Consider the following 25055-nt stretch of genomic DNA (forward strand, 5'->3'; position numbering starts at 1 on the left):
TAATTCTGGAAGTAAATTATTTGAAAGATACTTGTATGCTTTGGAAATCAAATTAGTTGGTGCAGTCTTTATGCTAATGAGGTATTTCTTATACCCATTTCTCAACTGTGTGGTTCCATTAGCTGATCATTGCCATTAGCAGTTAATGACGACAAGTTGTCAACATCTGTATGTAAAGTAGACTAGATCCTAAACTATATAGTTGGTGGTTTTAAAATTGGGTTTCCAAGCATTACAGAGCATTACCTGTTGGGTAGCAGGAAAATAACAAAGTAATCAGTAAACAATGTTTCCCCATGGAGTCTGACAGGAAAGTTTCTCACTTGTTACACGGTGATTTATATTTGAAATGTTGATTAAAGTGAGAAATGTCTATATGCTGTTGTTTACTAACTTTCATCCAGTATGCAGTAGGCTTAAATCATCAGTCACTAAGGAATATATATTAGGTGGTTTTTAGTCCTTTGAATTTACGGCTAGCTGAGAGACACCGCAGCATGGGGTTATAAAGAAACAAGGGGTGGTCAAGACAAAGCAGGCTTCCCATTGGAGCTAGATTTCGTATAAAGTCTTATAGTCAGAGATTTAAATGTTGATGCTTGGTTTGCAAAGCAACAGTTTCTCATGCAAAGTCTAACATCTCTAGTGACCATAACGTGGACTAATTTAATGGCTTCATTTTACATAGCGAATTTTGACATTTCTAACAGTTGTTTGTCATAAAATACTGTGAACATACCGGCGGTTTGTGAATAATAGGGTTATGCATCTTTGCATTTTTGTGTAGTTTTATTAAATATCGGTGTATTAGCATGCAGAGAGACCAAACTGTTTACTTTTAAGTTCTTTTGGAGCACACGATGGACGTGTTCCTATGACAAAGGTAAATTGGTATTGATACCTGTTTGTGTTGGGACTGTGCTCACTGAATATTTTAAATCTACTTTTAAACATTCTGCCTTCAGCGCTCGCTGAAGGAATGGCTCGCTGTCCACTCTGTGAGACACAAATTCCGGCCAATGACGAGAGCTGGAAGAGTCACCTGATGGGACCTAATGGTTGTCCACTGAATCCCCGAAAAGGAGGAAAGAAAAGTAAGAATCTTTAAAGATTAAAATGAGGAGTAAATCAATCCATCATCATGAAAACTTATGTATTTTGTTTAGATGTCTGATATTTGTTTGTCTAACTTTTTGCAGTCCTTTTTGTGCTTTTGGATGTTTACCGTTTTTCTACTGCATAATATTGTATATGTAGTTTGTATTAAGGGCTCCTTTGGAAAAGCAGTGCTTCTATGCTGAGCAGAACTACCCTCATTAAAGATGACAATAATAAAAAATAATAATAAAATCATTGCTTCATGGGTGTGGATGCAGGGGGTAGTTGATGGGGATGTATACCCACCCACCCCTTTATCAATTTTAAATAAACTATTCCAAAGTAGTTATAAGCACACCTTGCAACAAAAATCTTAATTTTGTTTTTTTTAATTACAAATTATTCTTTCATTAAGGATTTTCTTAAATCACTAATTATTCTTTCATTAAGGTAAACTGCCAGTCAAGGACAAGAAGGGTCCCGGTGCCACTGGGAAACAGGTCCCACGACAGACCAGAGGAAAGAAAGGAGTCAAAGGGAGATAGTTAAGGAGCGAATTAAAGATGACAATGTCAAAATACAGAGGTGTCTCATCTGGTATGGGAGTTGTACCCCTCTGTCCATATATTGATATATTTAGTTTTTTTATTATTCTATTGGGCTTTCAGAGTTTAATCATTCGTCCTAAGAACCTTATATTCATTCTATAGCGTTTCTATCGATACTATGTCGCATCTCACCGAAATAAACGTCCATGCATATTCATTACCATCGAAGCAAAGTAGCCAGGAATATAAAGTACCACTGTGCATTCAATTATTAACTATCTATTCTTAGCTTGAGTTGTCATCTCTAAACTTAAAATGGATAACAAGGTCTAAGATTTGAAAGATATTTAACACAAAGCAGGTGAAAAGACACGCCTTGGTCCACCAATACCTCTCCTCTCGATATCGTATGAGTTATCGCCGAAAAAGTTTTGAATCTTGTTCATTTGATTTGGATTGGTATATTTACACAATCACTTGTGATGTCATACATGGCAAACACAAGTCTTTTGTTTTTACTTGTTGCAATAAGGACACCTCTCCTACTGAGTTTACCTCTAACTATTGAAAACAAGAGTATATAGAAAATATCACACAATTATACCTTACTGACTTAAACACTTCATAATACTTCAAACAATTCAAAGTTTAAAAAAAATGCAATTGTTGGTGAGGTTCATATATGATATCACAGATCAAAAAACTGCAAAATAAAATGAATAAACTTCAACAGTGGACCATCAAATGTTAGGATGCATCACCCACGATCTGCTGTTAGGACTGAGCCACATCCCACTAGACACCCACCCTTCAGAATCAAAGTTTATAATGCATGAAATCTAGTCTGGAGTATGGATTTGGTCTTAAAAATTCACTTCATCGATCTCAGTGCGGCAATCTTCCAAAGCTGTACATAAATTTATTTACGTCCTGAAAGATCCAGCTACCCACCCAAAGGATTTTGTGACCCATTTTGGGGTTAATACTGTTAAGACTCTCCATCTACTATACTTTATATTGTTACAACTGAACACCTCCTTATCCCATAAGTACAACCTTTGTATTCACCAATACATGTATTTAAGATATTTTTACAATTCTTCTGAACTCACCTTGAAATGTTTATCAAAATTGATGGCAAAATATTTTTTATATCTGCCAAATTACCTTTGTTTGTCACTTCCACTTTCATAAAATATTTGCTTTTTATCCAAGAAAAAAAAATTTAGTGAAGACATTTGAATATAGTAATCATATTTCTTGCAATCTTTTTGAAGCTGTGATCTTTTGAAATTCCATGTATGCTATAACATCATAATTTAATGTTTTAAAGACATACCAAGAAAGTGCCCATTAGCTATAAGCTTGAGCCCGCAAACCACCATCTGGGTTGTAGACCGGTTTTCCAGCTGAAATCCTACAATAGACTGGGGTCAAAGAATGACCATACCTCTGCATACCTCAGACTCTGTGTGTTGTAATGAAAATGCAGATTAGGATCAGAGGTGACCTTTAACACCATTGTTGTTTGTTATGCGGGAAAATAGACACATTAGTAGAGGTATTGATAGCAGCCCATCACATCACAAAACTCATGATTTTGCACCTCATCTTTTATTAGACAAACGTGATCTTCCTGTTCAAGTGATCATGAGAACATGGTCTGATAACAAGCACAGGGGCTAAAATGAATGCACAGAGGTTCAGATCAATTCATCTTCAAGTTGTTTTAAAATCTGGAAAAAAAAAGGTATGGGGTCTGGTACGTAATATAAACGTGGCCTCGGTGCATAGAAGGATGACGGAAGCTGCATGTAAATAAAGGCGTGAGCAAATCAACTCTGCTTGTTCACGGGGCATAATCTGTTTACAGCAGAGATAAAGTTACCGTGAGCTGAGCTCCAGAAAGTGTTGAAATTAGTAAGCTATGGCAAGTGGGCAAATTAGTTAGCTATTGCTAGTGGGCAAATTCTTCATGTCTGAATTCTAACTCTTACCCACCATAGCACCATCTGTGACTTCAACAATTATCTGTAATATATGTATTTATGTAAGTGTATTGTGTCATTACATGATAGCTGAGTATTAGGTGTACATTTTTTTAAACAAAGAATTCGTTTTTATTCAAGTATTGTAGAAAGCACATGTAGTTGTTACAGATGTACAGTAAACATTTGCTTTTAAAAAAGTTTTGATTATTTTTAGGTTTGTTTGCTGTGCCAGTGAGCTTAAATCTCTCAGGATATGTAGAAATAAGAAGTGTATCGCTGGAATCCTGGAATGAAAGTTAAGAAGGGGTGGGTGAGGTGTAATTTGGGTTATATTGGAGGGTGCGTGATAGGCAGGTGTAGTTAAGGGGGCTTGGAGTTAGAGAGAGAAGGGAGGGGGTCATTAGGGATAGGGCTAGGGAGAAATTTGATCTGTGATCCATTTAAGTGACAGGCCCCTAATGTTTCCTGATTTGCAGTCGGGCATTTAGGGTTAGGTTGGAGTGGATGGGGGAGTATTGGGGGTGGACGTTAGGGTTAAGGTGAGGGGGGATACTTTACCTGTGATACAATTAAGTGGCATGCACCTTTTTGTGTGTATTTGTTTATTTATATGCACAGGGGCTGGCATAACTTTCATTTATAGTCCTACACCTGTTGTTCAACTGTCAAGTTCTACCACTGGATTTCCTTTTCATGTGGATGATCACATAACATGATCTTTGTAACTGAAAGAATTAAATCTCTATCCTTCTATAACAAAAATAAAATAGCCAGATGTCAACTAAATGATGTACCACTGCCAAAGACTGTGTTCATTATAAGACATGAACAGGCTGTGGGGAGTTGACAATTCACCTTGAAGATCCGTCCATGATGACCAGGGGCCCTATTTCATAAAAGTTAAGAACATTCTTATCTTGGACTTAAGAAGATTAATCTTTCGTAAGATATGAACTATTTCTTGTTAAAACTTCTTAAGTGACTTACGAAGAATTATTTAAGAAGTTTCGTAAGTATTCTTAATGAAATAGGGCCCAGGTCTTTCTCAGCACTTAGTGTATGTTGATCCTTTGAATTTTCTTGAAACCATAGAAACACACAACTTCCTCAGATATCCATGACAGTTATGCAATGCTTTATCATTTCCCAAGTTGTGTTTTAGAAGAATGCCACGAGGGAAGAAAGTACAAATTTTAACTTACTTTATTAAAACACTGGATTAATTCAGTGATTTTTTTACACTTCATAAATATATACTTCATATAAAATAATTCACAATGTCGATCAATTTGTTAGTATCCAAAACAGGGATTCTAACTTTCTTACTTTTTGTCCTTTTCGTCTCAAAATCAGCGGCATGATTGTTGCCACTGATGTTGCCTTTTAGCTGTTTTTATCAAAAGCATATTTGCAGATTTTTAACTCTCTCCGGGCATTCTTATTTACATAATCGTTTTCAGATGTTAGATAAAGATAAATGTTCACATAGAGACATTCTCAAGTAGCAAAATATGGGATATGTAGAATTATAGTACATATTTGTAATATATGGCAGTGTTATTAATATTCCAATTCTCATGTATATTCATTGTAGAAGCATACAGGTATTAAATATTCATGACCATTTTAAAGAGGTAAGAAATAACAGTTTGATTATTCATAATCTACATTAATGTGGTAAACAGTTGTAAACAATTGTCAATCTCTGTGAGAAAGAAAACAGCGCACCAATTATTAAAATGAGTTAAATTGAGGTATTTAACAAATGTTCATTAACTTAGTAAACATATTAAAAGCAAACATCATATTGGAGGAATCAGTAAGAGGCGATAATCGAGACTTTGAAAAAAATATATTTGTTTAGCAGTTGTGCATTCACAAAATAGTTCTGAAATAAATTACAAGTGAAAATGGAAAATTGCTTTCATATATGTTTGTCCTTCTTCTTGCTGTTATTATCCCATTCATAAACATGTATTGTACGTGGGGATGCCGGATATATTGTAGTCAGTTGGCTGCTGCAACCTATGGTTACCATAGCAACAGTAACCATGGAATTACATGGTGTCGATAATTAATAGGTACTATAGGAGGAACATCGTGGTTAAATAGGAATAGGTGGGGTTCCAGTTTTGATTCCTTTCACAGCCAAAGGCAAAAGGTATCTATGCGAGAATTTGTCAAATGTTCAGTTGCGGTCTAACAGGGATCCTGTCTCTATAAGTAACAACGGGAAGTTTCCCTCAGTTTTCATGAAATTGAGGGAACACCGTACAGAGCATAGAAAATTGCCAATTTGAACATTAATATTTAACGACTTGCAACAGTATTTCCGTGCAAAATCGGATCTTCAAATTTCAACAGGTTGAACAGTAGAAGTGGTGTATTATTTAGTAAATGTAAGCTACTTAGCGTACTTAGGAATTAGGTTTAGCAGCGAAATGAAAATGGGTTTTTGTCGGCAACAATCTCGCTTCAAAGAGTATCTCTGTCGTTAGATATCCATACTAACACATCCAGGCGCGTAGCCGGGAATTTGCCAAGGGAGGGGCGAAAATGTAGGCAAACTACCAGCGCCGTAGATACGGCATTGCAAACTATCTAAACGTAGCGCCACCATGGGTTGGCGCGAAGCGTACAAGAAAATTTTGGCTGAAAATGCCTCCCAAATTGCTAGAAATGGCACTTCCCAGGCCTTCTTAGTTGCATCTTAGCATTCTCTCTTTTGAAATTACTAGCGATATCATAAAAACATTTTAAAAAAAATTTAAAATATGCTCAAGCTAGGGGGTGGCAGCTGCCCCCTTCGCCCCCCCCCCCCCCTCCCCCTGGCTACGAGCCTGAACACATCCCTTCATGTCAATGAGTTTTATGCGATGTTACTATAGTAACTTCTCACTAACGCAGCAACGATGAACGTCTGTTCTTTGCTGAAATACACACGGAAGAAACCAGCATGCTGTTGTTGGGGGGTGGGGGTGCTTTTTCCGGTCAATTTAGAATTAAGTACATCATTTAGAGTTACAGTATACGTGGCTATATGTGGTATTATATTTAGCCTCATACAATCCGATAATCTTGCGTATAAAACATCGAAAATATTCCTAAACCAATGCAGCTTTTCTTACGTTTGTCTCAAGTGTGTATTCATCAGATCAGACAGGTCAACGAAAGTAGTTGGGTTTAAGAAGATGACTTAGGAGAAAAGTTATTTCAGAAGGAAAGCTACTTCAGATAATATAAAGACCAAAAAGTCGTTGAGTATATTTAAGAAGCATATAAGAAAATACATCATCACAACATACTTATACGGTCTATATGCTATATTTATATTTATTAAGTAATTATACATGTATAGCTAAATTCTCTGTGAACTAGGACAATGTTATACTGTCTAGTTATTACTCCTTAAATTATCTGTATTTTTCTGCTCATTCAACTTGTATTATATCTTTCTTCCTTACCAGGGAGTCTTCTACTCTGTTAAGCCAATTCAGGCTTTATAGAAGACTTCCTTTCACATTGTAATTTTTTTTTGATAAAACAAATAAATAAACAAATAAACTTCTGGCTGATAAATGTGTTTGTAAAGACAGGAATAACGAATGCAGTAGAGAACTCCAAACTCCATTACAACACTACTATATAGTTACTTTTTAAGAAAAAGTCGCCCAAGAAAGAACCTGGGAGCGAAAACCAAACTACCGAACGACTAATCCGCTTCCATCCCCAGTCCCTTGCATCGAGACTGTACATTTGTGTCATCGTTCGTTTTGGCAGATGGAACGTTTAGTTGTTAATGTGCTACCCAATCGCTCAATAGCGGGAGTTTTCACTTTCGCAAAATAAATACTTTTTATTCCATGAAATACAAAATGCACGAGCATTGTTACTATGAGCAACAGTGTTATCCAAATGAGAAGGGTTGGGAATCCAGCCACCTGTCACGGCGTGAAAGATACATTTCGGTAACTAATCTGTCTACGCAAGCCTATATCTAGTGTATACAAACGTCAGCTCAGTTGCCTTTAGCCTAACTCAATAATAACAGGTTACTGATACTAGTGTTACTGTTAGCGCTACGCCATCTATACTCTTGTAGACTGAAGGCCTATGCATAGACATAAATGTGTATTACCTAACATAACGCTGCGCGGTGTAATTGTAAAGGTATGGTAGATGCAAAGCTGTTGACTAAAGCCTGCAGTCTTACCTTGCACTTAATACTGGCGGCTATTCCACTGTGCACCCATAGTAACAACGGGTAGGCCTGCATTAACTTTAATAGTAAAAAAGCATCAGTATATCACAGTTTATTCCTAGGGAAGCTGGAACTGTTACTAATAGGCTATATCAATTTGTAACTTGAATATTAAATATGAGGATAAAGGGCTAGGTATGCCTAGCTTATTCTACAATGTCAAGAATTTGCTTCAGGCTAATTGTGAGGTGCATGATTTCCCTACTTTGCTCTATATAATATTTATACTTGAGTAGGCCACCACTCAAAGGATGTGTAGACTCGTGCAAAAAGAAACGTCTTATGCCGGTAATCTGACCTAGTTTCAAATGAGGTGTAACAGAAGTATAAGACACCAGTCACACCACCATCGATCCCAGAAAATACACACACAGCTTGCTACCGTCCGTAATTAGACACTAGTGTACAGTCAGTACATACAGCTGCGGTCAATACCCACAGCACAGTGTATAAACGATATAGCGATGGACATCTCAGGTCCAGCTAAAGATAACAAGGAATCACGTTTCATTACTGTCTGCATTTTGTAGCGACACGAACAAAACGTCACTTGCAAGCAACAGAAAGTTAACTTTTTTCAGATGGCCGCACGCGGTTTGGGGTGATTCTTCAATGCCTTTTACGTTTGTGGGACTTGGAGCATGGGAGAATTTACAACAACCTGAGCATACACATATTAGAAATGTACAGTATATTGAATATGGTAGACCTACCACCACTATAATGTTGAACATGCATTAGGTCTACCTCCTTTTGTTAAAAACCAATATTTAGTTCCATTGAGAGAGGAAAACTTCACAGCTTTTTGCACATTCTGCTTGATGCAAAAAAAGAATCTTGTCAAAAATATTATTAGCATGATGTGAAATAGTTGACATTTAATTTCTTCATGTTTTTAGCAAAGACATTTTTTTAAGCAATGCTATCCAAGGTAGTTTCTGAAATTGGCAACCAGGTGCAAACAGCCTCCGAATGTGTTTCATGGAAAATGTACAGCTCTCAGCCTTTCAAAGTATCAAAGTAGGAACCAATTATATACAAATCTTCATGATCACATTACTCTAGAAATATTTTAGGAGTTTAAATGATTGAAAGTAAAGATGATGAACTATTTTCATGTTTTCTTTCAGGTTATTGAAAGATGAGACTGCCATTGGTCGCAACTCCATGGTTGTTGACTGTTATATCAACTCATCACTACATCCTAAGTTAATCTCCAGGGAACATGCCATTATTTCTCAGACGAGAACAGAAAATGGAATGGTCGAATTAACCATTCAAGACAGAAGTGTAAATGGAACATTTGTGAATGATAAAAAGGTAACGTTTCCAGAATGTTTTAGCAACCACTTGCATTTACAACCAAATGTTCTCTCAAGATTGCCATGAAAATAAACTTCAGCACAAAAAAGTATTGCAATGTTGTATTCATGCCCCAAAGGTGTACTGTCCATAGAATATGCAACCTTCCATAGCTAACTTAAGGAGTGTTAGCTCAGTGGTTAAAGTCAGTGCCTTTCAATCATAAGGTCCCGAGTTTGAGTCACTCCAAGATTAATGTATGTCGTACAGTTACATAGTTGTTAACAATTCATAATCATGGACGTTAAAATATGAATCTAAGAGACTGACTTCGGTCAGCTTGCGGCTTTGATAAGCCAATGATGGCTTCTTCGCAAGTTCCTGCTTGCAGGAGGATCTAAAATACATACATACTGTACATACAAATCACTGCAGTAACTGTCGGCACCTTGCAGTGTGAAGCTGTTGAAATGATAGAAAAAGAACACAAGGGATCATATCCCTTTAATGTTGCACATCTAACAATTTGCCAAAACAGTTTGTAAAATTACAGATTGTTGTACAAAACTTTCTGTCTGACTTTTGCAAAACTTCTGACAGAAACACAAGTTTCTGTCTACCTTTTCTTATTACAACACAAAGACTTTCACCGGTAGGTCAATATTTTCATCGTCTCTATCATTGATGTTTTGTCACTATGTTGATATGAAAAACTTGATCAGTACTGTATAGAGAACTTTTATGGGACCTGTAGTTCAGGTTTTCACTGTCATTAATTTACATCATTGTCAGAATCATTGTTATCATTGCTGTTGGGTACCACCATTGTTATGTTATCAATGTCATGAAATAACAATCAAGCAGTCAGTCATCAATCGATACCTTTCAGAAGAAAAGCTCAAAAAAGAAAACCATTTCAGATTAGTTCATTATTTCTTGTTAATACAATACATGTCACTCATCTTTGGCGCTTCCACATGTCTAAGTTATTTAGTTGTATCATAATTACTTTTGAGAAGGATGTCAAGCCTTGCAAACTATTGTCCAGTCTTAGTCATGCAGAATGTTCATTTCGGTGTCCCTTCATCATTTGAAGAAAAAACATAAATTTTTGTGCCTGAGCGATGCCTGTTACAGTACCTGTTATAGTAACACTATATGTCTCATACTTCATATGAAATACTATATTTATGATTACAAACAAAATGAACAAAATCCAATTAACGATGAGTTTTTCTTTAAATTTAAATTCATAATTAGTATTGAAAGGTTCAACTATTTGAGAAATTGCAGATTAAGAAACATTAAGTCACTTTTGTGGAGCTATGGAACGCCTTTCTCTTATGTATGTCCTGATTTATTGATTTATTCAATTAGGCTTTTTTCGATTCACTTTCCTTTTACCCAATCTGTTTGCAGATTGTACATGTTCTTGCAATGTTGTTCAGTGTAGTATACATATAAAAAGTGAAGAATTTATGTAACAAATCATATGCAAGTTTCTGATCACATTGATGATTAACGATAAATGAAGGGAGGGGGGAAAAAATCTATAGTAACACTATTATTATATAACTCAAATTTGCTACAGATTCAAGGCTCCATCCACATTTCTGTTGGTGACACTGTAACATTTGGCCATCTTCAAGGGATCAGAGTTAAACCATGGGAAGTAGCTAAACAACCCAACTCTGAATTTAGATTCAAGGTGAGAGACTCGTTTTATATATCTACAAACTTAAAAAATCACTTTGAAGACCGATTTTGGGTAAACCATTTCCGCTATTTACAGTTATGGACGTAGGTGAACGCATGATGTTTTACAGGTTCATATAGAGTTGTAGAAAACCAAAAAAATTGTCTGAAATACAGCATCCATCTCGATTTCATATTTGTTGGTAGAAAAATCACTGCCAACTAAAGGCATTAAAAAAAAGGGGGGAGGAGAAAGGCAAAAATATGAATAAATATTGGTAACAACTCTATTGATAAAGTAATTGCTTCCTGAACGACAAATTCTCCAAGTTTTTGTAATAAAGACAAAGCAAGTTTTTTGAAGTGAAAAAAACAATAAGTTGCCTCTAAAGTACTTGAGTAAACTGGAGACTATGCAGTACCTTTCTCTTTGATTCTGGAATCTAACGTTTTCGGGGCAAAATGATGATAAAAAAAAATGTTTCACCAGAAAAAACGCATTGTAATGTGAAGATATCTTAATATAGTGTTGAAAATGGTAATTCAATGTGTGAGAACATCATCCAAGTTTACATACACGTTTTAATATCTATGTACATTATTATTCGTCTTATTTGTTGTTTACAATTTTTAATGTTTTAAGCTCTTGTTATCAACCAATTTCCATTGTATTTTTATATGATTGGCTGAATAAATATCTATCTATCAATCTATAGTTGATGCTTATCTCCTATTCTCTCTTTGGCTTGAAATGATATTGTGTAGATAGAAGAGGTCACAGAACAGCAACCTATTTGCAGTCCCTCGTCGGTCAGACGATCGTTGAGCAGCTGTAAGAATAGTCCATCCAAGACACTCGCTGATGATGGTTCTTCCAACAGACAACCTTTGGGCAGCTATAATCACAACCAATCCAACAAGACATTGAATGGAGACATAAATAAAACATTGAGCGTTTCTGTCAAGGATGCCGTCAGGAAGATAGAGAACATACCCGCAGGAACGCACGATGAAAAAATAGACCAAGAAACAAGGAATGGCTTGAAATTAAAATTGACGAGAAGATCTTCACCGTTGAGTAACTGTCACGTTGGATTAGTTGGAAGTGTATCTGACACTAAAGGTAAGGATGCTGACAGTCAAGAAATCAAAGAAAACTGTAACCGAGATGAGCAACGCTTACGAGAGATAAGGGAGATTACAAGGAGAGAGGGCGCTGTTAGTTGCGAACCGATCAGTAATCGACTAGAGGGTGACGACTGTATTACATCTTCGTTCAGTGAAAGTATCGTGCTGCCACCAAGTGACATTCTTCCAAAGCAACTTATTCTGGGAGTGCCCGCATGCAGAGTTCAACCTGTAACTCAACAAAAGACATTTACGGTCGAACGAAAGTTCGACTTTCCCTTCCTTAGCCGAGTGGAAAGCACCAGCGCATATAAAAATGATGAAACAGGCGACGGGGACTCGACTATCGGTAAGTTAAAAATATAGCAGCAGCTGTAACCATGCCCTATCTCATAAGAAAAGTTATGTCAAAAATTGTCATCATTAAACCTAGCTATTTGGCAAAGTTGTTCATGGCAGTTATCTCTCTTCCATCTATAGACCAATGAAAGATTAGTGTTAGGTTCTGTGTCTCCTATCATATCCTATCATGATCTCTTCATATTTTTCTAGAGAGTGATGAAGATATCTTTGCCATTACGTCTAAAGTTAAGAGCAAAGTTGAGAGGCTTCTAGATGAGGAGGAAGAGGAAGATTCTTTCTCGCCAAAGTTTCCCTCCTTTTCTGACGATGCCCTACCGACGTCTCTAGGCACCGCTGGGACTTCTATCGGAGGGATTAACAACAGCACGAGATTCTACAACGACAGGCGGAAATCTATTCCTCAGTCAGGAGTCAAGCCAGGTATAGAGAAAGTCTTGAATATTTTCATTTTTCATCTGAATTAAACTGCTAGGCATGGAATATTTTTTCTGGTATCACATCCCAAAATGGTCAAATTTGATATACCAGTGAAAAAGACACATAGCAGGTTTGTATACAGGATTCATAGTATTTTATAATTGAGAGACAAATGTTCAAAACTGCTACACACAATGTGAATATTAAATTAGTCCCCGCTGTTTACAATTGGTGCACTCTAACTTGAATGATAATGATATTTGATCCATCAAGGTTTATTGGAGCTGTGTTTATGTACTTCATTAATGTTTTTCCAGAGCCTCATCAAAGTTCATCTCTTTCAAATTAGATTTAACAAATTTGAGCTATTTTAACTTCTTTTGACAACACTGATATCAATCCTGACAACACTGATATCAATCCTGACATCACTGATATCAATTCTGGCAACACTGATATCAATCCTGACAACATGGCCATCAATCCTGACAACACTGATATCAATCCTGACAACACTGATATCAATCCTGACAACACTGATATCAATCCTGACAACACTGAGCAGTCAATCCTGACAACACTGATATCAATCCTGACAACACTGATATCAATTCTGACAACACTGATATCAATTCTGACATCACTGATATCAATTCTGACATCACTGATATCAATTCTGACAACACTAATATCAATCCTGACAACACTGATATCAATTCTGACAACACTGACATCAATCCTGACAACACTGATATCAATCCTGACAACACTGATATCAATCCTGACAACACTGATATCAGTCCTGACAACACTAATATCAATTCTGACAACACTGATATCAATTCTGACATCACTGATATCAATTCTGACATCACTGATATCAATTCTGACAACACTAATATCAATCCTGACAACACTGATATCAATTCTGACAACACTGACATCAATCCTGACAACACTGATATCAATCCTGACAACACTGATATCAATCCTGACAACACTGATATCAGTCCTGACAACACTAATATCAATCCTGACAACACTGATATCAATCCTGACAACACTGATATCAATCCTGACAACACTGCTATCAATCCTGACAACACTGATATCAATCCTGACAACACTGATATCAATCCTGACATCACTGATATCAACAATGACAACACTCAGCAGTCAATCCTGACAACACTGAGCAGTCAATCCTGACAACACTGATATCAATCCTGACAACACTGATATCTATTCTGACAACACTGATATTAATCCTGACAACACTGATATCTATCCTGACATCACTGATATCAACCCTGACAACACTGAGCAGTCAATCATGACAACACTGCCATCAATTCTGACAACACTGATATCAATCCTGACAACACTGATATCTATCCTGACAACACTGCTATCAATTCTGTTTCACCACTGCTGTCAGCTCGGACATCACCAATGATCTAGTCACCACTGATATTCTGAAGTAACTATTGATATTAATTCTGTCTTTACTGCTGACATCATATTTTGCATGATCAATTCTGCTATTAATTCTGAGATAAATCCTTCCCTCAGCAACATCCTTTTCATCAACCACTGAACTCAATGCAAGAAAGAGGAAATCAGACGGTGTGCTCCCCTCAGCCAAGAGGACAACCACAGAGTTTGAAGTATGTTCAGCGTCGGAGTGTCTCAGACCAACTGGGATCATGATACCGTGGGTAAGTTAAGGGTGGAGCCATTTGTGTTTCCCATGTGAACATCTCTTAGCCAGGTAAATACAATTGAATAGAAGTTATAAATAAAGAGTTTATTTGTATCTCAAAACAGTCATCAGCACTTGGCTATTAAAGACAAAATAACACACACACACAATAGAAACAAATTCATAGCATACCTTTTGTGGCTATGTTTGTGGCTATGTTTTGTATATGTTCATTCACTCTGTAATGGGCTTCTCTTTCTCTCTGCAACAGGTTCAGTGTGATGACTGCGATCAGTGGTTCCACACAAGCTGTGCCGGATGTAAATTTGAAGAAGTCCGCAAATCATCCGCTGCCTTTCGCTGCGGTTGTCTGTGAGTGAAGAAGTAAAATTGTGCCGTAACATCGGTTAAAGACATTCTTGACACCCTCTTTGGTCACACCAAGGAAACGTGCTCTCACGCCCGGTCCTTGGTTCATATCGACACCGCAGGCCGAGCTTTAACGTAATAGTTAAATATCTCGAGAGTGGCCTCAAAATTCTAGAGAGGGGTGAATTCAATGACATTCTTAGCTTTCTCGAACATGAGCAAAGAATATTCGAGCGTTGGAAAGTGTAATTTACAATTACATCAATGTCTCTTGGATTACATCAGGATTGGCATCTCAATGGTTCAAAAGAGTGAGAGCTTTTTTTGATCTCACAGAATCTGAACATGATATGTATTTGAAGAAGGAGAATTTTGTTGATTTCAGTACGACAGAAAATGTGAAAAAATTTTGTCGACTTTGATAGTGACTGAGCTGTGATGTACATTTGTTTGACTATGAGAGCAGAAATTGTATTGTGTAGACTGTTAAAGGAGTATGTCCATATTCTGCACAGTTCAAAGTGCAGCTGTACAGCATCCACATTTACCCATGCGATAAATGTCATGGATACGGTTAATGGTATATAGTAAACAGGAGTAGAAATCCATGTTTTGCATTTGCTTTAAAAGGCAAATTTTCAATGATTTGGTGTGACTTTGAGATGGCTCAACCTTTCATAATGGTAACTCCGGTGGGTATGAATCTGTCAGCTGACTTTTAACAGTGGTTTTTATTCAAGCCGGGGAATATCAGCATCACCTTAATAAATATCAAGTATGTCTGGAACTTCGTGGTCACCGTTGACGTTGGAATACAGAGACAGGGTGGGGCATGTGCAATCAGGGTCCTTTGTTTAGTTAATACCCTAGATTTGCTCTGAGGCAAATTATAATATCATCTTTCAGCCAGAATTGTACTTATGATATATTATAGTCTCCAAAAAAAGAAGGAAAAAAAAGCAGTAAGGTTTCAGCTATTCTGTATTTCAAGATCTTCATATTTAAAAAGTGCTGGAATGCTTCTTTAAGGCTAAATTGATGATGCGGTCAGCTGCTCAGTGCAGGCCTGAATGTAAACTCTAACCCATTGTTTTATGAATTATAATAACTCAACCAAAACATGTCCTTTGAGCTCCATATAAAGAGCAGAGCAGGATTGTATGACATTAAACAACATTCGTCCTTGATAAATCTGAACTACACTTTAAGGCATTGAAGACTCGCCCCAAACCGCATGCGGCCATCTGAAAAAGTTTAACTTTTTGTTGCTTGCAAGTGACGTTTTGTTTGTGTGGCTACAAAATGCAGACAGTAATGAAACTTGATACCTTGTTATCTTTAGCTGGACCTGATATGCCCATCGCTGTATCGTTTATACACTGTGCTGTGGGTATTGACCGCAGCTGTATGTACTGACTGTACACTAGTGTCTAATTACCGACGGTAGCAAGCTGTGTGTGTATTTTCTGGGATCGATGGTGGTGGCTGACACTTCTGTTACACCTCATTTGAAACTAGGTCAAATTACCGGCATTAGACGTTTCTTTTTGCGCGAGTCTTCATACCCTTTAAACGTGTCATTTGAGGTCATATAATTCTTCTGTTATCCCATCGAGGTTTGCAATGTAATGGTTTTGTGTATTTGACTATATAAATCTGGTCACTTTAATTAATCGATGAAAACTCAGCTGTTTAAGGGTCATTTCTTAAAAAATTAAAAGTGTTTATAGAAGTATTTAACCTGGACTGATTTGCATTGGATTTTATTGGTCTACAACATATGGAAGTTTACTTTGTGCCTAAATTCAATACTTTAATAAGGTTGTCAGTAACTTCAGGATCATAATTCATGGACACAGAGACTTCTTAAGCATGATAAGAGTCTTTTGTTTTACCTGATACGCTAGCTTTGCTTGAGGGGCATGGGGGTGGGGAAGCATTTTTAATGTCATCTTCAATGTAAGTTAGTTCAGTTCATATGTGATTGATAATTAGCGTAGTTCATAGCTAGAACATAGTTCTAGATTCTTCAAGGGAATTCCCCTATTTTTGCTAAAACTCTGACTAAGCCATACACATAGTTACATACCCAGTGTAACAAAGAAATTTGTGTAGGTTACAATGTTTTGAATGCTTCTAAAATGAGCAACTTAATATTACTTAAAGTTCAATGAAGAATATTCTTTGTCTTGAATCTAATGAAATTTCTTCACTTGTTTAATTAGTTTATGCCTTAATTTCATATCTTGATCCTGTAGCTGTATTGTTGATGCCAGAGACGACGATGACAGATTATTAATGTTGGTGTCTTGGGGGGCGGGGGGAGAGGGGGTGTTTGATCGTTTCAGGTTAATACTCATTGAGTTGCAAGCTGTTTCTTATTCACCACTGCATTAGTCTATTATAATAAGGATAAGCAAACACAATGTTGAGCAAATTTATCCAAAACGTCATTGTTCAGAAGACAGGTAATATCCAGTTTGAAGAGTAAATGATATTGTACTCTGTGTAAATCTTAGACGAAAGTAACAGATTAGACATGCATTGTGGGCTCAAGAGGGAGTTGATTCAGATTGATGTTCATGTATGTGCATGTAGTTTTGTACGTCACTAAGTCACTGAAAGAGTCTGCTACAATTAGTCCGTTACAAGGAGGATAGGAAGCACCATTGAGCAAGTTTCATCCCAAATGTTGTTGTTCAGGTGATATTCATTATTAAGAGTAAAATGACATTGTTCTTTTGTTGAAGTGTTAGATAAAAAGCAAGAACCTTGAGAGACTTAATAAATCGAACTTATACCATGCTCGGGCTCTTTTAATTTTATACACGCATGATGGATAGTGACACATCAATATGTTCAGTGGGATACCTGAGCTATTAGTTTAATTTAACGTAAGGGGACCATCACCACTTAGTAACCACACCACACACTGTGTCACATTGAATTGTTCTAACCTCAGGATCAATATCCTCGAATATTATAACTATATAAATATATATATATATATATATATATATATATATATATATATATATATATATGTATATGTATATATATATATATGTATATATATATATATATATGTATATATATATATATATATATATATATAAGCAGTGGGATGCAGAAAGGGGAGAGGGTGGGATGGGAGGATGGCGCAGGGGGCGGTTGGTTCAGTCGGAGCATGTTTTAAAAGTTCAGCCGAATCAGAAATCACGAGACTGTATGTATTAGCAGTCTTTCGCTTAGATATAATTACATACCTAGTTTATAGTTTTTAACATACACAAGATTGCACCATTTGACGCCGAAACTTGTATTTGTTTTTAATAGGCGAGCACGCCCAGACCCGCTACATGAGAGTCGTCCTTGGCCCTTCCATGAAAATTCATGTCATTACCTACAAATCAGTCGGGCGAAATTTAGAATTTTCCCCAAACCCACTCACCCAGCGCATGTCTCTGTATATGAACAACACTTCTTATTAACCTTTTGTTTTCCCTATGGTTACATTTCGCTTATACCTTTGTACACTCCAATCCTACATGACTGGAATTTAATAGTCTCATTCGTATAATTTAGTAAATTATCTTTGAGAGCGGATGAAACGGAAAGTGATATTTTATCCACCTCGGTTCTCCGCCCCCCCCCCCCTTCCCTCCCTCAAGTTCTACACTGGAAAATAAAACTTCTTCGCCACTGACATTCATTTATACTATAACTCACATTTACCCTAAAACCGAGACGCAATTATACTTTTATCCCGTCAAGTTAGTCACAGACATGGGCGGCGATCATGGGGGGGGGGGGGGGGGGGGGGGGTCGACATGTCACCCCCAATATTTTAGGTGGGGTATAGTATCTAATACCCCCCCCCCCAACATTTGGTGGCATAGTTTTTTTGTGGCTATAAATTGAAAATAAGGCTGAGATTATTTATCAAAATCATACTAGACGGCGGTTAAAACTTCATCCAACACATGCTGCATGAGGTAAATGACACTTCGTGGTCGTTTCTGTAATCTGTCACCGTATAGCAAGTTTTCACTTATGATTATTATCATAATGTCTGTACATCTCTTGTGTATGAGTGTTAAGTACGTACAATCATATATATGATCCACATCGATATGGGTTCACTGGGTTTCCATTTGGCCTGCTTCCTACAAGATTTCTATTCGCAGGCGCGTAGCCGTAGCGTACCCCCCCCCCCCCCTTGAGCATATTTTATGTTTGTAATTTTTTTATGATATCGCTGGAATTTCAAAATAGAAAATGCTTAGCTGCAAGACACAAGGCATGGGAAGTGCCATTTCCAGCGATCTGGGAGGCATTTTCGGCTAAAATTTTCTTTTACGTCTTCGCGCCAATTTATGGTGGCGCTACGCTTAGATAGTTTGCCTACAAGCTTCGCCCCTCCCTTGGCAAATTCCTCGCTACGCGCCTATCTAACCGTGTCACAATTTGTTGGCTGGGTGCGTCCTTTTCTCATTTTTCTCTCTTTCTTTTCTTTTCCCTTCCTTTCTCTCCTTGCTCCCCTTTCCCTTCCCCCTTTTTCACTTTTATCTTCTCTTTATTTTCCTCTACTCTTTTTCTTACCCGGGGGGGGGGGGCCAAGGCCCCCTGGATGCGCGCCTGCTTTTGTACTTTTTTTATAAACATATTTAAGAAATACGCTATACTTTCTTTCTTCGTATGACAGATAATTCACATTGTTACTGCAAATTAATTGTGATTTTTGGTAGGATTTTCATAATTTCTTTCTTTTCATTTAGTTTTGATCGCGATCTTTGGCATACGGCAAGGCAGTTTCACGAAATTTAAACTATCAGCAAAACAAACGAATAGGCGCGCGTATGATGCGTTAGTTTGTATCATCATGTTGTGTATACGAACGCACTGTATAAAGCCATGTTATTAAAAGCGTGCGCGTGCCGGCGGGCGCGTGCTCTGGCTTCATATTATTATTTTTGTGTAAGAAGTACACAAGTTAGTATACTAGTGCATACGACGCCATACAATATCTTTGGAATTGACGACGAGCGCGTCCTCGTTATGTTGCCATTCTGCCCGATACGTGCGAATAAAAAGAATAGCCAATAGCAACTGTTGACTCGATCTTACGTTTCGCACTACGTCACAGAGGGCTAAGAAACATCTGGAAGGGATCAGTCTCTGCGTTCTACTTTGGACCAATCAAGTGTTTCCAAAGTAGGTACGTCACAGAGAACGTATCACTGAACAACGAAATTGTAAGGATACATATACAGTACAGTAAACATATACACATCATACTTACTGATACGTTTACTTATTGTGCACGTATAGCGAACTATTTGAAGAAAATAATTTACACGGTGATTATTAAATGGCTACTGAAGACGTCATTTTCGTCGTTGTTTTCATATTAATTTGGATATTTGGGATATTGCCTTGGAAACGTCGAGAAGGTAAGATTATGTAGTTCATTTTCAAGACTTATATTAGGCGCCAGATCCCAGAGGTGTGCCGGTTACAATATGGTCATAGGTGGCGCAATCCCTGTGTTCCTGAACGTTCTTGCGTTGCGTTTTACATGACATAGTACGGATTAAAAAAGATATCTTAAATCTCATACAAGTTAGAAATTAGGTTTTACAGTACAGGACAGTATATACAGCCAGTTGGGATAATTGCCTAATGCTCATACCTGTCTAAACTGTACTCAAATGTCGTGCTTCAAAGCACTGGTATTGACAGTACAAACAGTTTCTAACCTTGATATGATAGAAACACGATATTCATACTGCTCGTACTGACAATAGGAGTGCTCTTGGAAGCGGGATATGACACTACAGTATAGAAAAATGTCCAAACTTGGTCGTATATAGCTAGGTTAATGAATAATCCTTAAATTTCGAGGATAAAAGCTGCGTCTTTCATATACGTTCGAAGTGTATTGTACTTTGAAGAAAACATGGTTGAACGATTTTTTTACAATTGAACGTTGATTTTAATAAATAAAAACAAAAGGACACTGGAAAGACATAAGGGCAACGATATACGAATCATTCCTGGGTCTTGAAATCTTGACTATACCGCATGCCTAAACATGGATGTATGCTATTAAGTACAAACGCTTATATGTTTCAGGTACCCTTTGTCCAGGTAAACAAAATGCAAGACAGCGGATCATGACGAGACGATCTAGGGATCGGGCTGTGAGACTCTGCAAACGATATCTTGCTGAAATTGAGGCTCGAAAAAATGCCCAACGTTTACAGGCTGGGATGAAGCAGAAATCGCGATCTTTTTGCAAGAAATCTGGCCTTGATAAGAAACATCTTGGAGAAACGAAAGGTGCGCTAACATTGTCATTTTTCGAAGAAAATTAAGACAAAAGTCGAAAAATCCAAATATTCCTTCACATTAAAAACATTCCAACCATTACATAATTCCAATTTTTATACGGTTTTGACAATAGTGCAAGATGAATTGAACTCGCCTGCCACTACCTCCAGCTTATAAACTGCTGAAAAAAACGGAATTATTTTACCCAAAGTAAATTTAAAATTAAAGCGAAAATGGAGAGATGTCTTTTCTTGGGGAGTGTGGGTGTCGGGGGGGGGGGGCGCCCCGTACGGGCCTGATAATGAATATAAAGTTCGCTGGTATAAGGTTTCGGTTGATAAATAACAGTATAAAATTGAAGCTATTTAGTGATAATTTCACTCTTCCATGACTGTTAGTCATATTGAGCAATTAATAAAATAAGAATATATTAGATGATATCTAATATGTTTGTGATTATTTGTTTGTATGTATGTGCATTTGATGCGCTTTCCTCCGGATCCCTTCATGCATTTAACTATCAAACAATTCACCAATTTTAACCTAAGAGTATATTATTTTAAGACACAAAAGCTACTTTTTCTTGTTCATATGACAGCTGCTGACTTGATGGTGTTTGGAGAAAATATTCATAAAGTCATCGGGACCTCCAAGAATGACGAGACCATCGTAGCAGATTTTACTACAACGGTAGAGAAAACCACGAATGTTCACACTAGCGCGGAGGTTGAGACAATTGCAGTTGCAGACATTGAAACCCAGTTGAAGTGCACTACCGAGGTTGAAACGACTACCAACGAAGAGGTTGACATCGTTACTGATTTGAAGTGCGCTGCCGAGGTTGAAACGACTACCAACGAAGTGGTTGACACCGAAACCGAGTTGAAGTGCACTACCGAGGTTGAAACGACTACCAACGAAGAGGTTGACACCAAAACCCAGTTGAAGTGCACTACCGAGGTTGAAACGACTACCAACGAAGTGGTTGACACCGAAACCGAGTTGAAGTGCGCTACCGAGGTTGAAGCGATTACCAACGAAGTGGTTGACACCGAAACCGAGTTGAAAAGCACTACCGAAGTCGAAACGACTACCAGCGAAAAGGTTGACATCGAAACTGAGTTGAAGTGTCCTACGGAGGTTGAAACCATTACCAACGAAGTGGTTGACATGGAAACCCAGTTGAAGTGCGCTACCGAGGTTGAAACGACTATCAATGAAGAGGTCGACACCGAAACCGAGTTAAAGTGCGCTACCAAAGTTGAAACGACTACCAACGAAGTGGTTGACACCGAATCCGAGTTGAAGTACACTGCCGAGGTTGAAACGACTACCAACGAAGTGGTTGACACCGAAACTGAGTTGAAGTGCGCTACCGAAGATAAAACGACTACTAACGAAGAGATTGACACCAAAACCGAGTTGAAGTGCTCTACCGAAGTTGAAACGACTACCAACGAAGAGGTTGTCATCGAAACCGAGTTGAAGTGCTTTCCCGAGGTTGAAACGACTACCAACGAAGTGGTTGACACCGAAACCGAGTTGAAGTGCGCTACCGAAGATAAAACGACTACTAACGAAGAGATTGACACCAAAACCGAGTTGAAGTGCGCTACCGAAGTTGAAACGACTACCAACGAAGAGGTTGACACCGAAACCGAGTTGAAGTGCACTACCGAGGTTGAAACGACTACCTACGAAGAGGTTGACACCGAAACCGAGTTGAAGTACACTACCGAGGTTGAAACGATTACCTACGAAGAGGTTGACACCGAAACCGAGTTGAAGTGCGCTACCGAAGTTGAAACGACTACCAACGAAGTGGTTGACACCGAAATCGAGTTGAAGTGCACTGCCGAGGTTGAAACGACTACCAACGAAGAGGTTGATACCGAATCCGAGTTTAAATCCACAACCAAAGTTGAAGCGACTGTCAAAGCGTGGATTGATGCCGACATCTTGGTTATATCAACCATGAAGGCTACAACTACTGCCGAAGAGGTCGTTAACAACACCGAGGTAAACTCATCAGAGGATATTAAAGCCAATCCATTGCTTCTACTTTCTGTAAATCTTGTCATATAAATATACAGATATAATTACTGTCGAATTATTTATTTAAAGAAATATTGTTACAATGTTTTCTTTAATCATTAAGATGTTGCATAGTTATGTGCTTTACCCATTTTAATTACTTCAAAACAGGTTCAAACACCTAAGATTGGAGGTGGAACACGTAACCGAACCTATTTCAAAAAGAAGACACCAGGAACTATAACAAATAAACAACAAACGGACAAGGAAAATAAAGAAACAAGGAAAATGGGTCATCAACAGAAAGCCAGAACAACGAAATATCAGGAAACAAAACGGCGAGAATTCTTCACATCTCCTTACCAGGTAACGGTACAAGCAATGAACTCTCCTAGACCAAGGAGTATACTTTAAGAATATCCTATCGGTAGAAAATATCAATATCAATATTTTGTAGAAACCAAGTGGTTTAGTTTCCCTTAGGAAATATACGTTTTCTCGTGTTCTTTCTTGATCCAGAATCAATCACGCAAACCTCGGAGATATCGAATAGGAGTTACACCAGCACTACCGCAACAACTCCAGTGGCAGGTTCCAGTGGTTTACAAGAAAAATCTGAATAATACCAAGAAATTCAGAAATAAACAGGTGAGAGCTCTATTTGCTGACCATCTCGAGACCATCAACTTGACCGTTGCTCTCCCGCATCATGCAGACATCCAAAATACAGACGAAATATTGTCAAAATAAATCTATTCAACTGCGTCTAAAGGCCCACAGCCAACTGCTTACTGATACAACCTATAAACATAAGTTATCCAAAGTAATATTGCCTTGGAATGTTTAATCGACATTTCCCAAATAAACTAAATGTAAGCATAATTAATTTGACAATATGCTTGATGCAACATCTAATGAATATATTGAGAAAATGTAATCTAGCTTCAATGTTTGTCAGTAAGATCCTTGAAACGGTTGTGCTTTTATTTTTATTTTATTTGTAGTTTTGGGGTACCTAGAGGTTGCCCATCCTGTGTGTGGGTGTGTTTGTAGAGAGAAAGAGAGAGGGGGAGGCTGGGGATAGGCGGAGCTAGGGAGGAGCTGCTTGTAAATTATTTGAAGCCAAGACATGATAGCCAGAAACCCAGTCAATTCTGATCGTAAATGACTTAAGAATTTGCTAGAAACATTAATGTATCTTCCTATTAACGATCTGATGTGTAAAAAAAAATTCCATGCATGTTGATAACAGAAAGTTGACGGAGATGTCGGTGAGGAAAAACGATTGTGCAATAAGATCGAAGACGAAATAAAGAAAGCACTGAAGATCTTTGAATCCAAAGATACCATTGCAACAGCCAATCAAAGCAAGAAAGAAAACACAGACGTCACAATAGCAGCCAATCATAGCAAAGAAAAGAAGTTTTGCGAACAAAAAGAGGAAGCTACTAATAAAAAGAGATCGAGACATCTTGCTAGAAGACAGAGGCAAAAGGTGAGAAAGGCATATCTTGTATACTAGATAGGGGTCGTCTATGTCGGTATGAATTTTATTAGATTTCATCTCCAAACGTATCACTATGCATTACGTGTGGATGTCGGAAAAACGATATAGACTCTTGCATATTATATATAATGTCGGGTCGTTGATATTGCAGTGGCCTCCAAATTTGCTGGATAAAAGAGATTGTGATTACAATAGAGAGAGAGAGAAAGAAGCTTCATCAACGAGCCTTGTTTACCATAATAATCAGAAGGGAGTTGAAATTGGTTCTTCTCACTATATTAACTAAATGTTGCATCTAGCATATTGT

At 37.6% G+C, this 25055-nt stretch overlaps 3 protein-coding genes across 7 annotated transcripts in view; all 3 read left to right on the plus strand.

The window, feature by feature from the left end:
* Positions 1–5558, plus strand: part of LOC139976020 (centrosomal protein of 104 kDa-like) — a 30275-nt gene extending 24717 nt beyond the window's left edge. For 3 of the 4 annotated variants that reach the window (XM_071984401.1, XM_071984403.1, XM_071984402.1), the window contains 2 exons: positions 966–1094; positions 1549–5558. In XM_071984401.1, the coding sequence (XP_071840502.1) occupies positions 966–1094; positions 1549–1643 (224 nt within the window). In that variant the 3' untranslated portion in view covers positions 1644–5558. Of the gene's footprint in view, positions 1–965; positions 1095–1548 lie in introns of those variants that run through there. The other variant, XR_011795979.1, reaches the window with a different exon arrangement.
* A 1849-nt stretch (positions 5559–7407) lies between these two features.
* LOC139976195 (uncharacterized) lies at positions 7408–17666 on the plus strand. 2 transcript variants are annotated; one of them, XM_071984705.1, is made up of 7 exons: positions 7408–7605; positions 9029–9218; positions 10792–10908; positions 11661–12372; positions 12576–12806; positions 14376–14521; positions 14777–17666. In XM_071984705.1, the coding sequence occupies exons 1-7, from the start codon at positions 7532–7534 to the stop codon at positions 14879–14881; spliced, it is 1575 nt and encodes a 524-aa protein (XP_071840806.1). In that variant the 5' UTR covers positions 7408–7531; the 3' UTR covers positions 14882–17666. The 2 variants fall into 2 exon arrangements, with proteins under 2 accessions (XP_071840806.1, XP_071840805.1); XM_071984704.1 differs by lacking the exon at positions 7408–7605 and adding an exon at positions 7768–7901.
* Positions 17667–19974: 2308 nt separating this feature from the next.
* Positions 19975–25034, plus strand: LOC139976392 (uncharacterized). The gene is made up of 8 exons (XM_071985097.1): positions 19975–20327; positions 21010–21216; positions 21806–22851; positions 22912–23226; positions 23413–23607; positions 23761–23889; positions 24494–24736; positions 24900–25034. Exons 1-8 carry the CDS (start codon positions 20246–20248, stop codon positions 25032–25034), a joined length of 2352 nt encoding a protein of 783 aa, XP_071841198.1. The 5' UTR covers positions 19975–20245.
* The last annotated feature ends 21 nt before the right edge of the window (positions 25035–25055 follow it).

Source organism: Apostichopus japonicus, chromosome 11 (assembly GCF_037975245.1).
Source record: "Apostichopus japonicus isolate 1M-3 chromosome 11, ASM3797524v1, whole genome shotgun sequence".
NCBI classification, from domain to species: Eukaryota; Metazoa; Echinodermata; class Holothuroidea; order Aspidochirotida; family Stichopodidae; genus Apostichopus; species Apostichopus japonicus.